At 41.0% G+C, this 22,137-nt stretch overlaps 1 protein-coding gene across 3 annotated transcripts in view; it reads left to right on the top strand.

Annotated features, from left to right (window-relative positions):
* phkb (phosphorylase kinase, beta) overlaps nucleotides 1-22,137 on the top strand; it is an 86,409-nt gene that overhangs the window by 38,809 nt on the left and 25,463 nt on the right. For all 3 annotated transcript variants that reach the window (XM_046840408.1, XM_046840405.1, XM_046840407.1), the window contains 7 exons: nucleotides 3,607-3,670; nucleotides 10,206-10,301; nucleotides 11,158-11,355; nucleotides 16,944-17,001; nucleotides 17,106-17,183; nucleotides 18,261-18,419; nucleotides 19,076-19,170. In XM_046840408.1, coding sequence (XP_046696364.1) covers nucleotides 3,607-3,670; nucleotides 10,206-10,301; nucleotides 11,158-11,355; nucleotides 16,944-17,001; nucleotides 17,106-17,183; nucleotides 18,261-18,419; nucleotides 19,076-19,170 — 748 coding nt within the window. The remainder of the gene's footprint in view (nucleotides 1-3,606; nucleotides 3,671-10,205; nucleotides 10,302-11,157; nucleotides 11,356-16,943; nucleotides 17,002-17,105; nucleotides 17,184-18,260; nucleotides 18,420-19,075; nucleotides 19,171-22,137) is intronic.

The raw sequence follows: 22,137 nt of genomic DNA on the forward strand, positions 1-22,137 counted from the left end.
TGGTCAGATGTCCACAAACAAACTTTCTCTGAAATAAGAGAGAATGAAGAAAAGACCTCGGGGCGATCTGCAGTCTGCTAGGATTTATTCATTGGAATTTAAACGTATACTTAACCTTATAAAGTATGAATCAATAAATAAATAAATAAATACACTACGAGCAAAATCAATAAATAGGGAAATACATAAACAAACCAACGAATGCTGGTAAGCGTTTAACCTCAGGTGTGAAATGTTTGCTGCGGTAAAATGATAACGTCGAGTTCATTACTCCGCTAGCATTTCTCCCAATTTAATAGTATACTTATTCAATGAAATAATAAATGACTTGGAATATTCTATGCGCACTATAATGTTCCCTTAAAAAGAGGGAGAAATTCATCATTTTAAAAAATGTTGCCCCCTTTGAGAGATGTACAGGATGTTGGTATTGTGTGCACATCAGCACTAACGTGTCTAATCCGAGCGTGATGTACGAGGCGGAGCAGTCAGCAGGTGGAAGGGAGAGAGAGCCAGGGAAAGAGCGTTCCATTTTCGGGCAGAGATCCAGCCCGGGGAAGGTGATAAATGTTTCTGCACACTTCTTAAATCATCGCACTAGAGACCTGAACAAAGCAAATGGACGTCATTTTGCTGCTGCGTGACTCATCACTTTGCGCTTATGCAGACATCGTGCCAGATTTGCCCGAGTGAAAGCCCAGAGCCTTTCAGCAGCTCACCTCCAGCCAAGAATACACAACATGAGGAGAATTTCAACTCACTTTTACACACACACACAAGCACACAGGGTATTTAGTTCCCATCCTACACCGAGCTCTTTAAGTATTTATTAATTGACTTAAAATCAGCGACTAATTAATTGCTAACATGATTCCCGTGTGTTTGTTAGTATCCAGCATTTCAGTCTTGCACAGTGCGAGTCTTTAATATGTTTTCCTACATTTAATCACTCCGCAGACGCTTCTGAAGCCAATCCCCCGATGTTACCGGTTCTTGGTTCCAGATTTTGGAGCTGATGTTGTTGGCAGAGACACTGGCACTTATGAGCACTTATGTCATCTTCACTCTTTGGTGGAAATTAGACTGAAATAACATTAAGGAACATCTGCAGCAGAAATTGCATTCCTAAAAGGCTAAATTAGTACTGAGGGCTTCTATCTGTTTTGACCTTGGGCATTCAGTTTGTGTGGCAGTCACATAATAATCTGCGATTACCAAAATTCCTGCGAATTCAGGAAGCGAACAATTCAATGTTTAAATTTTCTACGGTTTTTAATCTTTAACATTTTGCTGGTAGTTTGTAGAAACCTAAATTATGTTATGTTAATACTTAGGAGGCTAAAGTAAAATTATTAATGAGACTGCTAAAGTTGCATTATTGCAGAGTTAGCTAAAGGTCCATTATTATTTAGGTAACAAAAGTTACATTATTACTGAGGCAGCTTAAGTTACATTAATAGTGAGGTAGCTAAAGTTACATCATTGCTGAGGCAGCGAAAGATATATATTATTACTGAGGCAGCTCATGTTACATTATAACTGAAGTAGATAAAGTTACTTTATTAGTGAGGCAGCTAAAGTTACATTATAACTGAAGTAGCTAAAGTTACATTATTAATAAAGCAGATAAAGTTATATCATAACAAAAGTAGCTAAAGTTGCATTATTACAGAGTTAGCTAAAATTCCATTATTATTTAGGTAACAAAAGTTACATTATTACTGAGGCAGCTAATGTTACATTATAACTGAAGTAGCTAAACTTACAAACCCGATTCCAAAAAAGTTGGAACACTGTACAAATTGTGAATAAAAACAGAATGCAATTATGTGGACGTTTCAAATTTCAATATTTTATTCAGAATACAACATAGATGACATATCAGATGTTTAAACAGATAATATATCATTTTAAGGGAAAAATAAGTTGATTTATAAATTTCATGGCATCAACACATTTTTTAAAAGTTGGGACAAGGCCATGTTTACCACTGTGTGGCATCCCCTCTTCTTTTTAAAACAGTCTGCAAACATCTGGGGACTGAGGAGACAAGTTGCTCAAGTTTAGGAACAGGAATGTTGTCCCATTCCTGTCTAATACAGGCTTCTAGTTGCTCAACTGTCTTAGGTCTTCTTTGTCGCATCTTCCTCTTTATGATGCACCAAATGTTTTCTATTAGTGAAAGTTCTGGACTGCAGGCTGGCCATTTCAGTACCCGGATCCTTCTTCTACGCAGCCATGATGTTGTAATTGATGCAGTATGTGGTCTGGCATTGTCATGTTGGAAAATGCAAGGTCTTCCCTGAAAGAGACGACGTCTGGATGGGAGCATATGTTATTCTAGAACTTGGATATACCTTTCAGCATTAATGGTGCCTTTCCAGATGTGTAAGCTGCCCATGCCACATGCACTCATGCAACCCCATACCATCAGAGATGCAGGCTTCTGAACTGATCGCTGATAACAACTCGGGTTGTCCTTATCCTCTTTAGTCCGGATGACATGGCGTCCCAGTTTACTAAAAAAGAACTTCAAATTTTGATTCGTCTGACCACAGAACAGTTTTCCACTTTGCCACAGTCCATTTTAAATGAGCCTTGGTGCAGAGAAAATGCCTGCGCTTCTGGATCATGTTTAGATATGGCTTCTTTTTTGACCTATAGAGTTTTAGTCAGCGAACAGCGAATGGCACGGTGGATTGTGTTCACCGACAATGTTTTCTGAAAGTATTCCTGAGCCCATGTTGTGATTTCCATTACAGTAGCATTCCTGTATGTGATGCAGTGCCGTCTAAGGGCCTGAAGATTACAGGCATCCAGTATGGTTTTCCGGCCTTGACCCTTACGCACAGAGATTGTTCCAGATTCTCTAAATCTTTGGATGATATTATGCACTGTAGATGATGATAACTTCAAACTCTATGCAGTTTTTCTCTGAGAAACTCCTTTCTGATATTGCTCCACTATTTTTCACCACAGCATTGGGGGAATTGGTGATCCTCTGCCCATCTTGATTTTTGCATTACATTTGCATTGTTACAGAATTAGCTTAGGTTTCATTATTATTTAGGTAACAAAAGTTACTTCATTACAAATCTTTTTTACATTTTCATTAATGTTTTGTAAAGCTCTTACTTCTCCATGTATTCATACCTGTTTGCTAATCAATAGCACATCTAATGCCGATTGCGGTATTAAATAAACAGGATAAAGCTGACTAGTTCTTCTTAATACAGAATCACCTCACAGTTCATTCATAGTTTTTTATTTATTTATTTTTCCCCTTTTTTTTATTCATTGATTTTATATCACTTAGCACACTTGAACACATTCTCCCTGCCAGTGCATTGAGAATTACTCCTGGCCTCGTCAGCACTTAGGTCACTAAAGACAAAGACAAAATGGCAGAAGATATTTGCTTTGTTTAACTTTAAAAGAAGTCGACAGTGGGTCGGAGCAGTTATGGATATTGATATCCAAGACAAAAGATGCTCTTTCGCTCTCTAAGTGCTTAGAATTGGCAGACGCAATGTTCTTTTTGCAGCTAAAAAGTGTAACATCTAAAATCGATCGTTCCACTGATCTGTCCTTGGCTTTTCTTTGTAGTTCTGTGGGACTCGCCAAAGCAGCTCTTGAGGCCATCAATGGATTCAACCTGTTTGGAAACCAGGTAGGACTGAAGATTTCTTTCTTAGTTCAACGTGATTGATTTGTACATTAAGAAGGGTTTGTTATAAATCTTTATGATCATTCATCATAGTATTTCCTTGTGAATTTACACAAGGGTTTGATTATGCTGAGAGGGAACTTTCTAGGATATTGTGTACCCAACATTGAGAATTATTACTAGTGTGTGTGTGTGTGTGTGTGTGTGTGTGTGTGTGTGCATTATGTAGTGTGTGCAAATAGTAGTAATTACAATAAATATACATATACAAAACCTACATGCATATCTTAGATATATTTTTGGCATATATTTACCAGGACCTAAAATCTCATTCATATTGGCCCATATGTAATCTGAGACATCTAATGTAAAAGATTAATAACATATGATCATTGTAACAGTCATAAAAACTGTTTAATCTCAGCCTGTATTTGTCAAGTCCTTCTCCTTTGCCTAAAAACCCAAGGGTCCAGGGTCAAGAGTTGTATTTCATCCAGCACCTAGAGTAAAACGCAGGTCCATGGGTGCAGGTAGACTTTATTTCAGCATGTTCTACCTAAACAGAATTAAAGCAAATGTCCATGGGTGGAGGTAGATTTTATTCAAGCTTTTTTCTACCTGAATAAAGTTAAAACACATGGCTATGGGTGGACGTAGACTTAATTCCAGCTTTTCCTGGATGGAGTTAAAACAAAGGTCCATGGGTGAAGGTAGACTTGATTCCAGCTTTAAAACAAAGGTCCATGGGTGGAGGTAGACTTAATTCCAGCTTTTCTACCTGGATGGAGTTAGACCAGAGGTTAAATGTATCAGACTTGATCCAGGGAAGCATCTGGAAGCATGTCTTCCTTGTATCCTCGAAGATGGTGTGACCAGTCAATTTGTGGTCGGGTGGAGGGTGTAGGGTGTAGTGTGTGGTAAGATAAGTTTGTGCTGGTTAGTTTTTCACAGGCAGCTATAGAAAGTGAAGGAGGCGTAGCTGTGAGGTGGTGGTGGTAGACCCTAGCAAGGTTGAAATCTTCAAGTTTGTTTGTATAGGGGTTTTAAAATGGACATTGTCACATCCAGCTTTACAAAATTAAATAGATTGCAAATATACATTTCTGGATCAGTTGCAGACCACAAATATCTTTTAAAAGCAGACCCGCCAGGAGCCAGCTGCTGTAATCCAGTCCTGAAATGAATAGGGACTGAATAAGCACCAGAATAGCCGGTGTGGACAGAAACAGCTTTTAGGATTAAAATATAGTAGACGCACAAGCCCTTTATCCTTTTAAATAAACGATGGATTTCTGTAAAAGAAATTCTAATGCCATGGTGCACTTCAGGACTGGACAGCGGCACACGATCAGGGACAGCAGGAACTTCTCTGCAGGCATGAACACTATCAAAATCTCTGACATACATCTTATTATATTTTTTGTACATGAATATGTATTTAATTTTTTCCAATAGTCTATTCTCTTTATTTCAGCGCACTAGTCAGAGCTCACAAACCGCATCTGTGGCAAACTGCGCAAGCTCAAATATATTTGTGTAGACTTGTGGAAATTGTAAGAAAGTTCGGCCAAAACATTTGTTAAGCTTTTCCATTATACTTTTGGGTTGATCAAGTTTGAGGGTTGCGTTATACATTGGGTTTCCAGGTTTAGCAATGGCATTCATTCTCACTGTATGAGATACCTGATTGTGATTCAGCTCTCTGTTATACTGCATTCCTGTCTAATATTGATGGTTTTGGAAGCCATGGTGAATTGCACGATCCACCACTGGGACTAAGTAATATCAGTTTAGCATCGGCCTATATCACTCCTGTGTGATGAATTATGGGATGTCTTTTAGTTCCAATTAGTTCCTGCTTCTTCCCTAAAGTCATTATCAGGATTCATTTGTTTTATTGTTGAGGGGAAAAATCTCCATTTTGCTAAAAATCCTTCTTTACTAAAGCATTTAAAAAAGTGGAAAAAAGTTCTCAATGACTTTACTCAAGAAAAACTTTATGGCACCCAAGTCGGCACAGTAGTAACCTCGCAGGGTTAATGAGATATTTATATCATGATTATTGTTGATTACTGTTTACAGTATTATCAGAGTACTGTGCAGCATTTTTAACTGAAATGAAGCTCAGAAGCGTGTAATTAAGGATTTGTCTTCGTCGTACCCCATTACTGTGGTGTGATGTTTGTGGTGTAGTTCGTATGTGCGCAGTTCTATTCACATTGGTGTGAGGTTGTTACAGCATTTAGCAGATGCACATCTCCACAGTGATGCACAGACGTGTTTAGTTTACTCCATCAAGCACATCCTCATGCTGGTACAGATAGATGAGTGTCGAGCTTAAACCCCTCTGGAGAGGAATGAAAGAAAACACTATGAGCTGATGGGTTTTATTCGTTTAGTAAAGCGGCGAGTCATCTGTTACTTCTTCTAATCTGAAAAAAAACGTCTGGCTTTACTTTCTGTCTGATCTATCTCTCTATCTGTCAAACTATCCATCTGTCTGCCTGACCACCTGTCCTGTCTGTCAGTTCTTCTGTCTGTCTGTCATTCATCTGCCAGTCTGTCTGCCTTTCTATTCTCCGGTCTCATCTGTCTGTGTGGGGATTTTTAATGCCCATCTCTCAGATTGTCTGTCATTGTGTCTGCTGTCAGTTGCTCTTTTTGTCTGATGCATATATCTGTCTGTATTTCTGTATAGCTTCCTGTCTATCTGATTCTCCATATCTCTGTTAGACTGTCAATCTGTCTCTCTGCCGGCCTCACCTATCGCTGTTTCTGTCAGACTCTGTGTATTTCTGTCTGTCTGTTTTATCTGTTAGATTCTCCATGAGTCTGTTCATCAAATCCACTACTGCATCAGTCAGCCTGATTGTCTCTGTCTATCTGCCTGTTTATCTGCTCTCTCTGCCTTTCATACAGTAAGGAAAATAAGTATTTGAACACCCTGCTATTTTGCAAGTTCTCCCACTTAAAAATCATGGAGGGGTCTGAAATTGTCATTGTAGGTGCATGTCCACTGTGAGAGACATAAAAAAAATAAATAATCCAGAAATCACAATGTATGATTTTTGAACTATTTATTTGTATGATACAGCCGCAAATAAGTATTTGAACACCTGAGAAAGTCAATGTTATTATTTGGTACAGTAGCCTTTGTTTTCAATTACAGAGGTCAAACGTTTCCTGTAGTTTTTCACCAGGTTTGCACACACTGCAGGAGGGATTTTGGCCCACTCCTCCACACAGATCTTCTCTAAATCAGTCAGGTTTCTGGCCTGTTGCTGAGAAACACGGAGTTTGAGCTCCCTCCAAAGATTCTCTATTGGGTTTAGGTGTGGAGACGGGCTAGGCCACGCCAGAACCTTGAAATGCTTCTTACAAAGCCACCCCTTGGTTATCCTGGCTTTGTGCTTTGGGTCATTGGCATGTTCGAAGACCCAGCCTCGATCCATCTTCAATGCTCTAACTAAGGGAAGGAGGTTGTTCCCCAAAATCTCGCAATACATGGCCCCGGTCATCCTCTCCTTAATACAGTGCAGTCGTCCTGTCCCATGTGCAGAAAAACACCCCCAAAGCATGATGCTACCACCCCCATGCTTCACAGTAGGGATGGTGTTCTTGGGATGGTACTCATCATTCTTCTTCCTCCAAACACGTTTAGTGGAATTATGACACAAAAGTTCTATTTTGGTCTCATCTGACCACATGACTTTCTCCCATGACTCCTCTGGATCATCCAAATAATCATTGGCAAACTTAAGACGTGCCTGGACATGTGCTGGTTTAAGCAGGGGAACCTTCCGTGCCATGCATGATTTCAAACCATGACGTCTTAGTGTATTACCAACAGTAACCTTGGAAACGGTGGTCCCAGCTCTTTTCAGGTCATTGACCAGCTCCTCCCGTGTAGTTCTGGCCTGATTTCTCACCTTCCTTAGGATCATTATGACCCTACGAGGTGAGATCTTGCATGGAGCCCCAGTCCGAGGGAGATTGACAGTCATGTTTAGCTTCTTCCATTTTCTAATGATTGCTCCAACAGTGGACCTTTTTTCACCAAGCTGCTTGGCAATTTCCCCGTAGCCCTTTCCAGCCTTGTGGAGGTGTACAATTTTGTCTCTAGTGTCTTTGGACAGCTCTTTGGTCTTGGCCATGTTAGTAGTTGGATTCTTACTGATTGTATGGGGTGGACAGGTGTCTTTATGCAGCTAACGACCTCAAACAGGTGCATCTAATTTAGGATAATAAATGTAGTGGAGGTGGACATTTTAAAGGCAGACTAACAGGTCTTTGAGGGTCAGAATTCTAGCTCATAGACAGGTGTTCAAATACTTATTTGAAATAGTTTAAAAATCATATATTGTGATTTCTGAATTTTTTTTTGTTAGATTATGTCTCTCACAGTGGACATGCACCTACGATGACAATTTCAGACCCCTCCATGATTTCTAAGTGGGAAAACTTGCAAAATAGCAGGGTGTTCAAATACTTATTTTCCTCACTGTATATTAATTTAATAAAGAAGTTTCACCGCCTGTCTTTTCATCTGTCCATCAATAAATGAATATCTCAATCATATTTATCTTTCTGTCTGTCTGTCTTTCTGTCTGTCAGCCATCTGTCTAAATCTGTTTGTCTTCCTGTCTGTCTGTCATCCATCTTTTCAACTCTGTTTCTGTCTGTCTTTGTCTGTCAGCCATCTGTCCACATCTTTTTCTGTCTGTCTGTCTGCCATCTGTATAAATCTGTGTCTGTCTGTCTGTCTGTCTGTCTGTCAGCCATCTGTCTAAATATGATTTTGTCTGTCAGCCATCTGTCTAAATCTGTTTGTCTGCCTGTCTGTCTGTCATCCATCTTTTTAACTCTGTTTCTGTCTGTCTTTGTCTGTCAGCCATCTGTCTAAATCTTTTTCTGTCTGTCTGTCTGTCTGTCTGTCTGTCTGTCTGTCTGTCTCTCAGCCATCTGTCTAAACATGTTTGTCTGCGTGTCTGTCTGCCTGTCAGCCATCTGTCTAAATCTTTGTCTGTGGTACTATTATCCTCCTCTGTTAAACATTACATGAGTGAGTGTGTGTGTGTGTGTGTGTGTGTGTGTGTGTGTGTGTGTGTGTGTGTGTGTGTGTGTGTGTGTGTGTGTGTGTGTGTGTGTGTGTGTGTGCGAGAGAGAGTATGGGGGCCACTCTAACTGCTCTCACTCTTGCACACATTTACCTGAAAATCACACTCTGGTGTAAATCATGGCATTATGAAACCTCCTCATCCAGCAGGAGAGCCGCTCCACTTCTTTGTTGGCTTTCTGATAGGTGAAGTGCTGCCCTAAAAGGCACCTGCTGAGTGTGTGTGGGCACAGATAGGACGCAGTGTAATAGATGTCGTTGATGCTGCAGTGATTGGAGTGCCCTTGATATTGAGGGATCACATGATGATGGGAGAATAAAACATTACAGCGGAGTCCTGAAGTGCAGTAACTCTGTGTAACACTGTGCCTTTTAATCACTCGCCTCTGTTACAGCTTCAGAAGTGTGTGTGTGTGTGTGTGTGTGTGTGTGTGTGTGTGTGTGTGTGTGTGTGTGTGTAGGTGTCAGATGACAAGTCAGAAGTACTGCTCCTTTAATAAAATTATTTTCAACTAGGTGCTGCCAGTTATGCAAGCAAGAATCTTGTGTGTGTGGGTTTTGTTTATAGGCTTATCTATAATAACATATTCTCTATTTTTAGTCTCCACCTGCCTAAGAAATACAGAAGTTGTGTTAAATGCCAGCTTTTATTGACATGTATATTTATTACATATTAATATAATAGTGTTAATAATACTGTAAAAAAATACATTCAACTATTTTACACAATTTAACTGTTCAACTCTTTCCATCAAATTCCATTACATCGTGTGTGAGTGTGTGTTTGTGTGTGTGTTTAACTGTAAAGACCAAATTTGTCACGACTGGTTTTCTGTTTTATCAACTACACCACTTTTTTCCAGCAAGTGTATTGAAAATGTTGCCAGCAGGTGTGTAAGCTTCATCTTGACAGTAACACGTACAGACAACCAGGCGTGCACCTCACACACACACACACACACACACACACACACACACACACACACACACACACACACACACAGATCCATCAGCTGTCAAATTCAGTCCTGTTTCAGTAACAGACAGTGTGTAAGCACAGTGGGTTTGGGTAATGTTGGGGAGTTTCGTTGCTTTGAGGGAACGTTGTGATTAAATTGGACAAAACCTGCAGTGAAGGAAAAACTCTTAAAGTGGGTCATAAGCTTTTATAGAAATTTAAACCTCACATTCATCACTTTGCTGAAATGGCAGGCTATAAACGTCATCTCACTCATATTGTTGTTCAGGACAAAAAAGCCTCTATCAGCAGCAGACTCAGCGGATGTCTCCTGAACTTAAAGACATGACAAAATCATAATCACAGCTCTGTGTGTGCGTGTGTGCGTGTGTGCGTGTGTGTGCGTGTGTGTGCGTGTGTGTGCGTGTGTGTGCGTGTGTGTGCGTGTGTGTGTGTGTGTGTAGGGATGCTCCTGGTCCGTGATATTTGTGGACTTGGATGCTCACAACCGCAACAGACAGACGCTCTGTTCCCTTCTACCACGAGAGTCCCGTTCCCATGTAAGTTACTGTACACAGTCCCATTTACACCCATGCAGCCGCATCCATACAGTCACGTCATTTTATCACTTTTTCCTCATTACATCCAAACAAACTCTCGCAGTCACACAGTCGCATTCTCTTATATCTGAACGGACAAACTCGCGTTCCAAGGGACCAGTCTTAATTTCTACACCAGCGCTCTCATTCAGACAAATGCTTTCATCCACACAATCAATCCCACGTTAACATAAATGTGCCGCATTCACACACTTTCGTATTTACACGAACACACTCGCTTCCACAAAGTTGCTCTTTCGACAATCAACAGAATACAGCTGTCATTCTCACATCCACACACTGTCACATGCACAGTACATGCACAGTTCAGTCTCATACACACACACACTTTCACATCCACACAGACTCTCACATGCACAGTTCAGTCTCATTCACACACACACACTCACATGCACAGTTCAGTCACATTCACACTCTCTCGCATCCACACAAACGCTCTCATACACATTTCAATCTTATTTATACACACGCTCTCGCATCCACAAATGCTTTTGCATACATAGTATTGTCTATCACTTGTGCTTTTCCCGTCCACAAAAAAGCACTTTCTCATTCACACCACGTTCTTGCATCCACACAAACAACTTCACCCTCGTATCAACACGGTCACTCCCGTTTGCTCAGTTGCTCCCACACTTACACATACATCACTTTTCTACAGTATTAGTGTTCTAATTAAACATCTATCTGAATCTATTTTTTGGGTTTAATAATAACCAGTAATCAGAAATGAACATCTACAGTAGTTTCCTGCTCTGTCGGCATCTGGCTGATTTATTTCTCTGGTGATTTTCAGAACACGGATGCAGCCCTCTTACCCTGTATCAGCTACCCTGCGTTTGCGGTGGACGACGACGCCCTTTACAGCCAAACGCTCGACAAAATCGTTCGCAAGCTAAAAGGCAAATATGGCTTCAAACGATTCCTGAGGGACGGATACAGGACGGCGAATGAGGACAAGAACCGCAGATACTACAGACCTGCTGAGATGAAGGTGAGAGTGAAAAAAATGCACTTAGGGAAATAACCAGTAGAGAAGAAATCAGAGACAAATGCAGCAGTTTATATAATCAGTGTTGAACAGTAACTAAGTGAATGTAATTCGTTACTGTACTTAAGTAGTTTTTCGCATTTCAAAGTCAAATATCGTACTTTTTACTCAACTACATTCCGCAAAATTAGTCGTTCTTTTTTATTTATGAGTGGATAAAACCCTAACTGGTCAAACACGCAGCAATCCACCAATCAGGGTAGAGCACATGCTCTGTTTTAAACGTGTTTTGATTGCCGCATGGCAGTGGTGGATCTAGTCAGAGGAGACATGACTGGTGGTGGCACGGAGCATCCACACAAAAAAATAAAATAAATATATATATACGTATATGAGTGTATGTATGTATGTATGTATGTGTATGTATATATACACTCACCGGCCACTTTATTAGGTACACCTTACTAGTACCCTTTTGCCTTCAGAACTGCCTTAATACTTTGTGGCATAGATTCAACAAGGTACTGGAAACATTCCTCAGAGATTTTGGTCCATATTGACATGATAGCATCACGCAGTTGCTGCAGATTTGTCGGCTGCACATCCATGATGTGAATCTCCCGTTCCACCACATCCCAAAGGAACTCTATTGGATTGAGATCTGGTGACTGTGGAGGCCATTTGAGTACAGTGAACTCATTGTCATGTTCAAGAAACCAGTCTGAGATGATTCACACTTTATGACATGGCGCGTTATCCTGCTGGAAGCAGCCATCAGAAGATGGGTACACTGTGGTCATAAAGAGATGGACATGGTCAGCAACAATACTCAGGTAGGCTGTGGCGTTGACACGATGCTCAATTGGTACTAATGTGCCCAAAGTGTGCCAAGAAAATATCCCCCACACCATTACACCACCACCACCAGTCTGAACCAAGGCAGGATGGATCCATGCTTTCATGTTGTTGATGCCAAATTCTGACCCTAACATCCGAATGTCGCAGCAGAAATCGAGACTCATCAGACCAGGCAACGTTTTTCCAATCTTCTATTGTCCAATTTTGGTGAGCCTGTGCAAATTGTAGCCTCAGTTTCCTGTTCTTAGCTGTCAGGAGTGGCACCCGGTGTGGTCTTCTGCTGCTGTAGCCCATCTGCCTCAAGGTTCGATGTGTTGTGCGTTCAGAGATGCTCTTCTGCATACCTCGGTTGTAACGAGTGGTTATTTGAGTTACTGTTGCCTTTCTAACCAGTCTGACCATTCTCCTCGGACCATTCTCTGTAAACCCTAGAGATGGTTGTGCGTGAAAATCCCAGTAGATCAGCAGTTTCTGAAATACTCAGACCAGCCCGTCTGGCACCAACAACCATGCCACGTTCAAAGTCACTTAAATTACCTTTCTTCCCCATTCTGACGCTCGTGTTGGAACTGCAGCAGATCGTCTTGACCATGTCTACATGCCTAAATGCATTGAGTTGCTGCCATGCGATTGGCTGATTAGAAATTTGCGTTAACGAGCAGTTGGACAGGTGTACCTAATAAAGTGGCCGGTGAGTGTATGTAGACAGCTGAAAGAAAGTTATATATATGAGGAAATAAAGGACGTCATGAATAAATGTGTTTCGTTATATATTTATTTATTTATACTTTAATAATATAAGTAAATAAATATAAATATACACACACCAGGAAAATTCATTTACATGTGCAGTCCATTTTTTAATGGTGAGCAGTGAGGCGTGAAGGATTAATCCATTCTATTGAGACGAATAATATATTCAGCGTGTGTGAATCGGAATGGAAGAGGCTGAAACTGTTTAATACCAAAGTATATCAGCTGATTAACGGCAGCAGTTGACCTCCTGGAATTAATGAGCTCGCGTTAACGAGGAATTGTAAAAAGAGCGTAAGTGTAAGACACAAAGCTGGAGTACGCACGCACGCACACACACACACACACACACACACACACACACACACACACACACACACAGTTACATATACATACACAGGCTCGGCGCTTGAATGTCATTTTCTGTGTATATTATTCTTTAAAGGCTTTATATTCTGTAGTCTGTAGTGAAAGAAAGATTGGCTGTTAATGTTTGAATTGATTTTATTCCCTCGTGCACCTTGCACACCGCTTTAGGAATAGTGACATGCTGTTTATCCATTTATAGTCGCATTAATGTGTAGTACAGCCGCGCAAACAAGTGAGATCCAGTTCTCATTTATGTTCTAGCAGCTACAGTATATGCATCACTCGTTCTCTAGCTAGCATCTCAGGTTTTTTTTCTTTTCAGTTATTATGCACCTAAAATTTGCTGACTGACTAATGAAAAGCTGACACTGGAGACTCCTTCTCTCATTGTTAAACAATCCTCTTATTCTTGCTTTGAGAATATTTCACTGTAATTCTTATGTAATGTATAATTTTTCTGTAAGTGATTAATTGAAGGACATTGAAACTTCACACGTACCGTATTAAGCAACGTTATTGTTCTCCAAAGTATTACAGTTTTTAAATGTAGACACACTGCATAAACAAAAGTGCTGGGACATCTGACTTTTCCAACATGTGCTTCCTCCCCAAACTGGTACCACAATGTTGGAGGTACACAATTGTATAGATGTGGCATTATGAAATTTTTCCTCCAGTCAAGCTTGGAGACGCAGACGTGTTTCAGCATGATGTCACAAAAAAGAGCTCTATTAAGATATGGATGACATGGTGTGGAGTGGAAGATCATGAGTGGCCTGCTATAGAGCTCTGAATTCAACCCTATTGAACACCTGTGGGATGAATTGGAACACTGGCTGCATTTTAGACCAGTGGTCCCCAACCTTTTTTGCGCCACAGTCTGGGTTAATATGGACAATATTTTCACGGACCGGTTTAATATCGGACAATATTTTCACGGACCGGCCTTGAAGGTGTGGCGGATAAATGCAACAAAATTAAATGATACGACCGGCATAAAAACTGGAATCCTTTGTGTTGTTTTTTGTTCATTTTTTTCGCTTGGGGGTTTGAATTTAGCGGTAATGTATTATATGTTAGCGGCTGGAGCAGCCCCTTTAAGAAGGTAGAGGATGTAGGTAAGACGTGTGACTGAGGCATCATGACATGCATCAAGAGTGAGTCATAGACAGATGTGGCAGAAAGAATCCGGTAATTTTCCAAAATAAAACATCGTTCAGTATTAATAAATAAAACATAAATAATGTAAGTTATGTATTCTTTCTGTGTGGTCCGGTACCAATTGACCCACTGTTCTAGACCTCCTCACCCTACATCAGTACCTGCCTTTATTAATGCCCTTGAGGGTGGATCTAGTCAAGTCAAGTCAAGAAGCTTTTATCATTTCAACTATATATAGCTGACGCATTACACAACGTTCCTCCAGAATCCTGGTGCTACATACAACAACAATCACAGAAAACACAGGGCTAAGGACTAAAAAGAGTCCTCGCCACATGAATGTGCACAAGTCTCCAAAATCTAGTGGAACATCTTCCCAGACAAGTAGAGGCAAATATATTAGCAAATGGGAGATTAAATGCAGATGCAGGATGCCCAAAAAGCACATACAAGTCTTACAGTAGGTCAGGTATCCACAAACCTATTTTCATTAAAACAGCATATCACCCTTCACTCATTGGTTCATCAGCCCTGCACACTTTCTGATTAAATGTGAATGAACTTAAGGATGTTTAAAGCTCGAGAGCAACAGAGCCTTTTTTCTTGCTCAGATTGCTTTTCCAGGCATGAATTAATTGAGTTATTTTCTCGTCAGACGGAGCAGGTCGCCGCTCGCGCTCCCGATTTCGCTCTTAAAGCGGCTTAAGCGAGGCTTGCTGACGATGCGAGAACGCTCCAATTAACCTCCTTTATTTCATTACGGTGTAATCTCTCGTTCTTATCTCTCATTGACGAGATTGAGATCGGCAGCCGTGATGGGGGGAAAACAACTCCCAGAGATGGTTTGACGGGGTTACGCTCTTTCCTTCATCCAAAAACCATGTTTGTGTCGAGTCGGCTTCACTCCTCCAGGTGCAGATTTAAGAGTTTAGACGTTTGTTTCCGTGGTTTATATTTCACGTTGGAAACGAGCACATCGACGGCGGTTAATCTGCTTAACAGAAAACGCTCACATTTCGTCGTCTTAATTACATCTCGGGAGCTGCCTGAATTGCAAGCGTCATCACACACACTCACACTTTGAGAAATCCTGTCAGGTTAATAGGAAGAGTTTAGCACAGTATGAGCCCAGATCAGTTTCTTTTTCGCATTTCGTGCTCTAATTTCATCCTCTCCCTTTTCATTTCTCTCGCCGTGAGATTGGCTTTAAAACCGTTTGCTCTCACCGTGTCTTCCGATCTGATACCGAAACGTTCCGATTTATTTTTTCTTTAAACTTTATTAAACAGCTCCGTTTTAAATTCCCGGGCCTTCTGATGGAGTGTGTATCTGTACCTACAAGCTCAATTTATCCTAAATTCAATTACCAATATTTATATTAGCAATTTTTGAAATGTTGGTTGTGACTGCTTTATTTCTTTGTTTTCTAGCATTGATTATTTATTTTCTTTCTGCAGTAATATTTATTTTTGACAATGTAAAGCTTAAAATATGATTTTAAAATGTATATTATTTATACATTTTTTGAAGACGGGCAAACAAACCATACTTTCATGAACTTACACATTTAACATGCTGAGGCCTGTAGAGTCTGAGATGTAACACTTGGGGTTTTTTGTTTCTTTGTTTCTTTGCCATTTTTCTGAGCATTCAGTGAATTAGCTGGAATGTTCACTCCAATCTTGAATGCTTTCCCCTTGTGAATAATCTTCCTCTGTGTAGAATGTGGACATTAAATTGTTTGGAAACGGCCTTATAACCCTTCTCAGACTGATGGACAGCAGCAATTGCAAGATCACTGGTAATATCGCTAATCGTTGCTAATATCTTACTACCCCGGCAATGTGTTCACACAACCGAATGCTCCAGACCAGCAAACTACTAGAACCTGGTCGTTTAACGAGGTGGTCACACTTGCTGATCTTTTAAGGACCAGATGATTTTTATTATGTCCTGATACCTAAATACAATTCAAAGAGGATGTACATTTATATATAATTACTTTAAATATTAATTAATATAGTGCCTTTAATTGTATCAAATATTTGAGATTTATTTCCTTTATAAAGGTCTCTGCGTATGAGCTGCTGCTACAGAACTAAAGTAATAGAATAAGTGCATCAATAAACATGATGCTCATGATAAAGCTGAAACTGCTGTCTGGGCCACGCTGTTCTTCACAAATAACAGATTAAAGAATTCGCTTCACAAAAACTGTTATTAAACAGCAGTAGTTTTGTGTGTGTGTGTGTGTGTGTGTGTGTGTACTTTTTGTACTTTCTGTAGTGAAGTTAGTAAAGAGAGTCTAAGAAGCTGAAAGTTATATTGATTACTGATATTGATTAAAATTTCCTTATTCACTCACTGTGTGTGTGTGTGTGTGTGTGTGTGTGTGTGTGTGTGTGTTTAAGCATGTTTTTAACATCTTTGCACTCTTTCTCCTCTTGCAGCTCTTTGATGGGATCGAGTGCGAGTTTCCTATATTCTTCATCTACATGATGATCGACGGTAGGCCTAAAGCGAATATATTGTATCTGGTTCATGAATATTATAATATGCAAATGAGTCTAGATAAATATGGAGACTTTGTTTCCCATCTTCTTGTGCTATAGGTGTGTTCAGAGGACACACTGCTCAGGTGAAAGAGTACGAAGAACTGCTGCAAGCGGTCATTTTTCAGTCTTATGAAGGTAACTCGCACTTACACAAATCCGCACACGTATTTACACACACACACATTTTCATAATCATTAATACTAAACACTTCTGCGCATGAGCATATTGGATTATGTGGTCAGAGGTCATGACTTAGATGATAGAAAGTAGAAAGACATGCAGACAGACGGCCAGCGGGGTAGACACGTAAACCAGACAGATGGATAGAGAGACAGACGGATAAGCACTTGTAAACTGACTAGCAGAAAGATGGGAAAACAGATATACAGTTAGATGGAAAGACATGTAGACAAGACATTAAGGCAGGTAGGTGATTCAGATGTGTGGAAAGCCAGATGTGTGAACAGATATACAGGTGGCAGATGGGTAGACAGATTGACTGTTGAACAGACAGGTAGACAAGACAAATGGGTAGACAGACTGAAACAAGAATGGACACACAGGACAGACAGACGGTTGAGCAAACAGGCAGACAGTTGAGCAGACAGACAGGCAGACAAACGAATGGGTGGACAGACAGAAAAAAGGTGGACAGAGACAGGCGAACTGGACAGGCGGAGAAGACAGACTAGGACAAACAGACTGGCAGGTAGGTAAGACATATGTGTGGAAAGCCAGATGTGTAAACAGATAGACAGGTATACACAGAAAGATAGACGGACAAGCAGGTGATTAAAGAGATTAGCAGATGGGTAGACAGACAGACAGACCGGCAGACTGTTGAACAGACAGGTAGAAAAGATTGATGGGTAAACAGACGGAAAGAATAGAGTCACAGGACAGGCAGACGATTGAGCAGACAGACAGGCAGACAAGACAAGTGATAGTTGGACAGAAAAATCAGTGAAAAAAGACAGACAGACAGGTGAATCTGGAGGACTGGGTGACACAGTTATGCCAAAGGGAGAACAAACAGGTGGGTAGATTGACAGTGGACAGGGGGAGATTGACAGTGGAAAGAGGGGAGATTGACAGTTAGATAGAGAGACTGAAAGAGAGACGGTTGGGTAGACAGACCGGCAACCTTATTCACCAATGCAAAAGATGGAGCCATGTGAAAATATTTTGTGTGGGTTTTGTGTTTTTTCCAGGTCATGCCGTCATTCCAAAATACTACCACGTGCCAGCGGATTTTGTGGAGGCGGAGCAGAAGAAACACGGCAGCCAGAAACGTTTCCCGAGCAACTCGGGTCGTGACGGGATGCTGTTCCTGTGGGGTCAGGCCCTGTACAACATCGCCAAGCTACTGGGTCAGTGTGTGTGTGTGTGTGTGTGTGTGTGTGTGTGTGTGTGCGTGCACGCTCTTGCTATGCACACTGTCGGGTCACTGCCAGTTCGCAATCACACACACACACGCACACACACAGTGCTCAGTTATTCATGCAGCAATTAGCATGCCGTTTGCACTTCCTCCCACAGAGAGAATTTTCGAGCGAGCGTTTCAAAGCGTTTTGCAGCTGCGGAGGCGACGGTTTGTCGAGATGTTTTATTCTTTTAAGACATTTAATTCTCCGAGCAGCGAAAGTGCACGGATTTACAGATCGAACTTACTTTACGTGGGGCTACGAACGTTCTTGTATCATAACATCATTGCCTTTAGTGTGTCTACAGGATCAACAACAGAAAAGGTTATATTTATATTAATGTCACTGTGAGGCTTTGGGACTTCACGTTATAGAACATAAACATCCAGTAATTCATCCGATTAATAAGTTAGTGTCTGATCTGCTCGCACATGGTCATCATGTAAACTGGCGGAAGCATGTTTTTACAAAATACTGCTTGGTATCCTTCTGTCTCGTGGCGTTATAGTGGAGACAAAGACTGCAGTAATCAGGTCCATGTAAGGTCCTCACAAAGAGAGTGAATCAAAAAATGTGTGTGTGGGTGTGTGTTCTTTTCTCAGTGGAAGGTCTGATTAGCCCCAAAGACATTGACCCCATCCACCGCTACGTGCCACGGCAGGACCAGAGGAATGTTAGCATGAGATACTCCAACCAGGTCAGTACACACTCACACACACACACACACACACACACACACACACACCAGCACAACTCAAGCAGTATTAGCTTTTTTAGTTCTTCACCATTGAATCTCATGATGATAAAAGTGCATGTTGTTATAATAACAACTTGACAATTGTACAAAAAAAGACTCTGTGTGTGTGTGTGTGTGTGTGTGTGTGTGTGTGTGTGTGTGTGTATATGGTTTCTTGTTCATCTTTTTTGTTTCTTTTTTCATTTTTTATTTATCCAATTTTCTGCCTGTCTCTGAGATCTGAGTCACACGCCCGCAGGACACTCAAAACACACTTGGCTAGTAAACACACACACACACACACACACACACACACACACACACACACACACAGAGAGAGAGAGAGCTCTGTCTGCAGAGGAGAACAGAAGTTTATTGAAATGTCACTCTTTCCAGAGCTGTACAGGAAGAGAATATTACTCTCCGGTCCAGAAAGATTTCAGTCGCAGAGTCACACGGTGCAGAGGTCTTTCATCATCTCAGCTGTTTGTAGTGAGAAACATGTCTGACATTAATCAAGTCATCAGTCTGGCTTTTAATAAAACGCACACCAGCACGACTTGTGTGTTCAAAGAGTTTGAAATAATTAGTAACTAAGAATCATCACGAGTTCTGTCAGATTTATCAGCGCTGGATTAGTGAACTTGAAGCTGTAAATGACAGAGCCACAAGCTCATTGGGTTTTATTTGTGGAACAGAGCGAAAAGTGCACAGATTTGTCACACTGTGAGATAGACAGACACAGAGGAAGAGTGTCAAGAAATAGACGAACAGAAAAAGTTACAGTTTTTCGTTACAAAGAGTTTTATGCAGGTGTATGGAGGTGAAGTTTTTCTCCATGCCGTAAAAATACATTTTTGGTTTCTACAATCAGGCGTTCCATCTCCCCTACACACACACACACACACACACACACACACCAAAATACCTGCTGTATAGGAATTGCAGACAGAGAAGCGTCTAAGCCTGTCCTTCACCTCGGCTAAGTGTAAATTGATTTCTTTCATGCCTCAGCCTCCTCTTTGTGTGGCCGCAAGGATTTCAGGCTGAAGCTAATAGATGTGAGCTCGAGCCACTTCACGCTCACATTCCAGCTCCAAAATCCTCACCTGTTTCAGTGTGTTAGAGCAGGAATGTGGGCCGGATTACGCCGTTACGTAACCAAACACTCAGGATGGAGTTAAAAAACTCTGAATTTTCTTTTTTTCTGCCAGCGTAAAGAGTCTTTTATCAGAAAGTTGTCTATAAATACACACACACACGCACATAAACACGCACACACGCACATAAACACACACACACACACACACACACACACACACACTATCGAGTGCCTGCTCTGTACATTAACCTTATGTACTATTTTGTATTATTTAAACTGATGTGTGGTGAAGTCACCCACATGGTTTTGAAATTCCCAATTTAACATATCAAACTGGCTGTTTTTGCATTGCAGAGTTTAAATATAATGTAATTTTAATATAATATTATATATATTAAAGTCAATCGATTCAAATATTTAATCGCAATTAATCGCACGGTTGTCACAAGGTAATTCTGATTAATCGCAACTTAATCGCGCATTTATTTCTGTTCTTAATGTACCTTTAATTAAAGTTTCTAATCAACATGGACACATATTGAAGTTTTATGAAAATGTGTGATTATTATTAGTGAAACCAAACTCAACATAGAGCATGACGACAAAAGATTCTTGCAAATGTTTTAATTATGGTGTTTTAAGACTCATTCTACAAAAACAATCCTGCCTCGCCCTGCCCCAGCATTCCCTGCCCTGCCCCCACATTCCCTGCACTGTCCCAGCATTCCCTGCCCCCAGCATTCCCTGCCCCCACATTCCCTGCTCTGCCCCAGCATTCCCTGCTCTGCCCCAGCATTACCTGCCCTGCCCCCACATTCCCTGCCCTGCCCCAGCATTCCCTGCTCTGCCTCCACATTCCCTGCTCTGCCCCAGCATCCCCTGCCCTGCCCCGCATTACCTGCCCTGCCCCCACATTTCCTGCCCTGCCCCAGCATTCCCTGCCCTGCCCCCACATTCCCTGCCCTGCCCCAGCATTCCTGCCCTGCCCCAGCATTCCCTGCCCCAGCATTCTCTGCCCTGCCCATAAGTCTGTTCCTCTAGTTAATATCATATTATTTATCATTTGGCTTTCCTGGTGGTCTAGTGGTTAGGATGCGGCACTCTCACCGCTGCGGGCTGGGTTCGATCCCCGGTCAGGGAACCGACACCAGCCACTTTTAGTGACGGTCCCAAGCCCGGATAAATGGTGAGGGTTGCGTTAGGAAGGGCATCCAGCGTAAAAACGTGCCAAATCGAACGTGCGGATCATGAATACGGATGATCCGCTGTGGCGACCCCTAATGGGAGAAGCCCAAAGAAAGTTTATTTATCATTTGGCTCCAAAGTAAACCTTTATTTCTAAGAAAAGGCCACCAGTCAAATTCACTTTTGCTTACAGGTTAGGATTGTTAGATTGAAAACATTGTTCAGTTTGTTTGGTTAAACAAAAATTCAAAAATAACAAATTTTCTCTTTTTTTTTTCTGTGTTCAAAAACTTCAAAAATCAATATTTTCCTTTTTCTGTTTTCATTGTTAAATAAAAGAAAGTAGTAAAGGCCTTCCCATTTCTGGTTGTTCAACAAGAGTTAGCATGTTAATTAGCACGGTCTTCCATGACATCGGTTTCAGCTGCTTGGAAACCAACTGGCAACATTATAAAGATGACAGATCTGGTTCATTCTGATTTATCATGAGAGTATTCGCTGTCCTGTATGTCTTTGTAATGAGGTCTCATGAGCTTTAATGCTTTTTGTGTTGGAACATATGTGCTAATGCATTCAGCTACTTGAGACTCACGTTCTAACACTGTAAACATGCAAATGTCAGCTCGTATGAATTTATCCGA

The sequence above is a fragment of the Silurus meridionalis genome, chromosome 26 (assembly GCF_014805685.1).
Source record: "Silurus meridionalis isolate SWU-2019-XX chromosome 26, ASM1480568v1, whole genome shotgun sequence".
Lineage (NCBI taxonomy): Eukaryota > Metazoa > Chordata > Actinopteri > Siluriformes > Siluridae > Silurus > Silurus meridionalis.